This window comes from Cryptomeria japonica, chromosome 1, assembly GCF_030272615.1.
Source record: "Cryptomeria japonica chromosome 1, Sugi_1.0, whole genome shotgun sequence".
Classification (NCBI taxonomy): domain Eukaryota; kingdom Viridiplantae; phylum Streptophyta; class Pinopsida; order Cupressales; family Cupressaceae; genus Cryptomeria; species Cryptomeria japonica.
The window spans coordinates 4,586,978-4,592,879 of NC_081405.1; the positions used below are offsets into that span (position 1 = coordinate 4,586,978).

Sequence of the window (5,902 nt, forward strand, 5' to 3'; positions counted from 1 at the left end):
CCCTGTTCATCACAAAGTACTACATGTGTGGCACTCCCTGTTCATCACAAAGTGCTGCTCACATTTGCACTCACTGTTCATCACAAAGTGTTGCTCATATTTTAAGTACTCCCTATTCATCACAAAGTACTCTATCTTGGTACTCATTGTTCATCACAAAGTGCCTTGATCTATCCTAGTCTTCCCTAGAGGACCTGCTTGAGTGTATCCTCTCAGCAGCTTATCCAATCGACAACGTATGTTCATCACAGAACTGCCGATTTGACCTAGAAGACAAAAATTCACATTTTTAAACACAAATGCGCTTACCTGACATAAACACGCTTAAAGACTGCACAGACGCGCCTGAAAAACATAGATGCACCTGACCATCACAGACGTGCCTATGCTCTACAAAGACGCGCCTGGGCGACATAGATGTGCCTTCTTGGCACAGACTCGCCTACACATCACAAACGCGGCCGCATTTGACACAGATGCGATTTCAAGCACAGACGCACCTGGCACAAACACAGATGCGCCTCATGAGCATAGACACGCCTGGCACCAACGCAGACACGCCTGGACGTTTATGGACATTTTTTGGACCCTATTCTAAGCGCATTCATTGCCCTATCTACCATGCATTAATGACAATAATAAATGCGTCAGAGTACGAGGAGGTTTCGTGGTACTTACCGGCTCTCCTGCCTCTGTTGGCCTCTAAAATCGGCGAACGCGATCGAATCTGTGAACGAAAGCCATCGCTACTGACTACTGCTACTCTATTTTCGCTCTGCACTCTGCTCTCATGGATGTGTAGATGACAATGAGGATGTATTTTCCCCCGTGGTCTATCTTATAGACTACCCTAGTCCTAGCCCTCGTTTCCTGAATTAGTCTTCTTTCTCCCGTGACTTTGTCACTTTATCCGGTCAGTCCATTCTATCCCGTCTTTCTTATCAAGAGATTGTTTGCAATCTTTTCAGACATTTTCATCCAATCTCTCGAGGGGGCATATCATTCCCATCTTGGGGCAACTCTGTATCAGTTCATCTTATCTTCTTTGAAACAACGCGACAAGTCGCATTGTCTCAAAGAGGGGCAAAATGTAGACACCTAAAATTGTCCAGTCTAATTAAATAAATATTTTATTTATTTAATTATTTTAGCCTAATTCTTCTATTAATTAAATAAATCTTTATTTATTTAATTAATTCATTTATCCTCTTCTAGCCTTATTTCTCATTTAAATAAATACATTTATTTATTTAAATTATCCTTTTTCTAAATTAAATAAATATTTTATTTATTTAATTGATCCCACTTCTTCTATTAATTAAATAAATCTTTATTTATTTAATTAATTCATTAAACTTTTCTACCCATGACACATGTCATTCATCTCTTAATTTATACACTACCTACCCCTTTCATTATTTTATTATTTCTTTTACCTACCCTCTAATCATAGCTGACCTCCTTTTACACCTCTCAATCTTATCCCTCCATTTCATATTGTGTCTTCTATATAAGGAGATGCTTCCCTCATTATCAAACGCTAATGAATGATCTTAAGGACTTGACTACACTACGATCCTACTTGCAACCACATTCCATTCTTTGTTGAGCTCTTGTGCACATAAAATCTGAGAGCAAATATATCAAGCAAGATCAATGGAGATAGGAAGAATGGAAATCAAAACCCTATTGGACATGTGAAGGTATAATCTTTGTGATTTCGTTTGATTTGCATTGTCTTAGGTAATCTTCATATGTTATGGTGGATCTTTGTTGTTGTTAGGCTAGGGTTTTGTGGTTGAATTCATTTAGCCTTTCAACATCGTTATTATTGTATCCATTTTCACCATATATAGTATGTAATTTTTATTGATGATCCAGTTGATCAATATTTTCATCTTGATAAAATACAGTTTATTCCTATCATCTATTTTGTCTCTCTATTGTACTTTTCATTGAGCTCTTGATCTTGGCAAAATCTCATAGTTTATGTTGTTCCCTAGTTTTCTGTTGTGGTGTACAAAGCTAGTTGTTTAGCTGACTTTGTTCCTTTGATTACCCAAAAGGCTGCTAGCAATTTTAAAGGGCCTCTTCTGGCAATGGATTGGTTTTGGTTAGAGATTGGTTTTGTTGGGGTTTAGCTAGTTCTGGTTCTTGATCTTGGATGGGTTTCTTCCCGCATGACTTCTATGGAGGTGAAGTCAGCCCCTATTGAGGCGGGGTTTCTGATGGTGTATTTTTCTTATGTTGCTCTCTTTCCTTACCCTTATTGAGGTGGAGGCTTCCCCTATTGAGGTGGGGAACTGCTTGGGGAGGGAGAATGGAGGTCATTCTATGTGGTTTTCACTCGACGACTGCTAATTGATTGCAGGGATGAGGCCTGGTTGGTTCACCTTTCGATCTTCGTCTTATCTTCTGCCTCTTTTATTACCTGTTCCTCTCTTATGGAGGTGGAGAGGATCTTGGCAGATGAGAAGTTGTTTGGTTGATGGGGATTTTAATATAAGTTGCAATTGGATGGTTCAGGGTGCCATCTCAAAACCCTTTGTTAAGGTTTGGGGATACCTTTGGAAAATCCCTCCCTTTCTCCACTTGGCTTGGGGGTTTCTATAATGGATGGTCAAGTGGCCATCCTTATTTTGTCCTTCCAGATAGTTTCTGGCAGTAAAGCTTTTGGATCCTTGTTTTGCCCATCTTATTCAATTTGCTACTCTTTTGTTGTGTTCTAATCTGTAAAGGGTTCAGGGCCCTTCAAACCTTGCTAATCTAATCAAAAACATTTCGAATAATATATAATATGAAGAGAGAATTCTAGAACAATAATAATACTCTAATTAAATAATTTTATGCTACTGTAAACTCATACACAAGAAAGCCACAAATCTAAACTCTAACTAGAATTAAATCTTTTTTATAAAATATACTATATAAAAATAATAATTATTGTGTAATTCCTCAACATCTAAAATATTCAAACATTAGAATTCTAGAACAACCTAATAATCAATGACGGATCCAAAACATGAAGGAAAGAGAAAAGTGTGTGCACTTTTAATAATTATAACTATTAATTTGAACATTACGTTTGGTCATTACACAATCAATTTTGACAATTATAACTATTAATTTGATCAAAGTTCAATTATTCATAACGACGAATTCGACCGTTTCAAAGTTTCCCCTGCTATTTTAAACCAGGTGGCCAGCAATTTCTTGCTTTTGTGACGTCTTGCATTGAAAAATGTCTCTATTTCTTATTTATATTTCAATTTGTAACGTGAATTCCTCATTAACGCTTGAAATTATTCTCCCTTGGCCGCCTTTCAACTTCTCATGCACAAATTTCGCTAATCTGTCGGCTGATTTGTTGACGTGAAGCAACGTAATCAACTGTCTACAATAATCTCATCGCATTACAGACCAAGGAAAATCAGGCCAACCTGAACACGAGGATGGAAATGTGAGAAAGTAAACAACGTGACGCAGAGGAGGAATTGTCTTTTCCAGGCCAAGGCTATTATTCTTCCCTGGCCGATCAATTTTTAAAGTAAACCACGCAATTTTATACGACTTCAAAATACACTCGTCTGACCAGGTAGCTCAACAGTGTCATGTTATCACGCCCAAGGACCGACTTCGTTTGCACAGTCAAGTACAATTATTTGTGGATTTTTCTTTTCGCTCCCAGTCAAACACGTTTGGGGCATTTCTAAAATTTCATCTTCTTGGGTTCGTATTTTGAATTGTACTTTGTGTATGTACTTTTACCATTATAATTACTTTGTGTGTGTACTTTATGGAATTTTAGTCGGCCATATCTCTCAAGCGGAAAAACAGTAATGGCGAAGTCTGCCATGAATGAGATAAGATGGCATAGCTTCTTTGTCGCCTTGTTGACTTATCTCTGGTGGACCACTTGTTATAATTGAGATCTGTCCTTACAAGACACGATATGCTAATGTCAACACTAAAGACTAATATCAAATCAGATTTAAATATATGTATGACCCGTAGAATACCGGAAATGCGAATGCGAATGAACCTCTAGAAGCTCACGAGATTTTGGATTCAAAAGCCTTTCACAACGGCAACGCTTCGGGAATCTTTGCCTTAACAAAATTTAAAACAAACGAAAATTGAAACATTCGCTTATGGAAACACCCATTTGACCGCATTTATGTTAAGTCGGCAGAGTCTAGTCCTAATATATCTTAAGATCGGGAGGTGGAAATCCCAAATTTGGGGGCAGAGAGATGGAGCTTATTCCTGATCTCCCTGACGAAATTGCTGCAGATTGCTTGGTGAGAGTGCCATACATCTCGCACTGCAAGCTTAAAAGCGTGTGTAGACGTTGGAGATGTCTAGTCAATAATCCCTGGTTTTACCAGCAGAGAAAAGCCACAAGGACTTCTGAAGAGTGCATCTTTATGCTCCAGGCCCTTCCTCACCAGGAAGGCGAGCCCTGTGCAAATAAGGCTAAGCCGTATAAAGGTGCACCGGATTATGGAATAACTGCATATAATCCTGTTGGAGGCGCATGCCACACACTTCCTCCCATCCCCCAATTTCCCACCTCCATTCCGCTCTTCAGTCGGTGCGTTTCGGTGAGAGGAAAATTGATAGTGATTGGCGGTTGGCATCCCTCCACCATGCGGGCAGTCAATTGCCTTTTCTGTTACGACGTGCTGAACGGACGGTGGGTCCGAGGGGCGGACATGCCTACGCTTCGATCTTTCTTCGCCTGCTGCGTTTCCGATCAAGGAGTTGTTTACATTGCCGGAGGGCACGATGAGGAGAAAAATGCAGTGAATATGGTGGAGGCTTACGACGTGGAGAAAGACGCATGGGAGATTGTCCCCCCTATGAGCAAAGCACGAGATGAATGTGGGGCTTTTTTTATGGACGGGAAACTGGTAGTTATAAGTGGGTATGAAACTCAGGCTCAGGGACGATTTCTGAGCAGTGGAGAAGTGTTTAACCTGCAGACACGCAGTTGGAGTTGGGTGGAAAATATGTGGAAAATCGGGCGTTGTCCTCGGTCGTGTGTAGCTTTTGGTTGTCGTCTCTATTCGTTTTGTAACGGAGGAGTTGTGCGGTATAATGAGAAAGAGAATGTTTGGATTGAAGAAGGGAGTATGCCGCAAGGAATAACAGTTACTGCTTGCGCTACAATGGCAGAGGGCAAAATATTTGTCAGCGCTTGTGACAGCAGTAAAGTGATGTGTTGTTATATATTTGAGACGGAGAATGGGAAGTGGGTTGAAATGGAGAGAGCCGAGGGATTTGGAGGATTAGTCCAGTGTGCAACCACCCTGGAGCTCTAGTCAATTACAGTGCTTGGTTTACAAGAATCATCTCTAGCCCACAGGGCAGCATATGGTTTAATGTGTTAATATGTAGGAAAAGGTTGAATATAGCTCTATACTAGAAAGTACACCGAAGTTGTAATTTTTATAATGAATTAGCAATTTTGATATGTATAGGTTTTCCAACTCCCCTTAACCGAATGTTCCATTCGCTTTAAAAAACGCAATATATAATTATTATTTATGGTGTGTATGTATGTAATTTTAGTGCACCGCTTCCAATTAAAGATAATATCTTATTCACGTTGTCTTCTAGGGTCTTGTATCACATGCTCAAAATCGTTTATTCAAAATAATGTCTTACTCTTACAGTTAAGATTTCTGATAACAAAATATGAATTTGCTCAGAATCAATTATTCAACAGACGAACTTTCCCTTGCTATTTATTGTAAACGGTGGGGAGTGGGGGATTGGGGTGGGGATTTGCCTTGATGACGAATCGTAGAGAAAAAAGTCATTATTACGCTAAAGGCGTTCCCTATGAGATTGAGGAGCTCAGTTTATCCATCAAGATGATTGCTTTGTTTGCAGCCAT

General features: G+C 39.5%; 1 protein-coding gene across 1 annotated transcript; it reads left to right on the plus strand.

Moving 5' to 3' along the window:
* The first annotated feature begins 3,839 nt into the window (after positions 1–3,839).
* Positions 3,840–5,525, plus strand: LOC131036676 (F-box/kelch-repeat protein SKIP20). Its single transcript, XM_057968624.2, has 2 exons — positions 3,840–3,847; positions 4,217–5,525. Exons 1-2 carry the CDS (start codon positions 3,840–3,842, stop codon positions 5,322–5,324), a joined length of 1,116 nt encoding a protein of 371 aa, XP_057824607.2. The 3' UTR covers positions 5,325–5,525.
* The last annotated feature ends 377 nt before the right edge of the window (positions 5,526–5,902 follow it).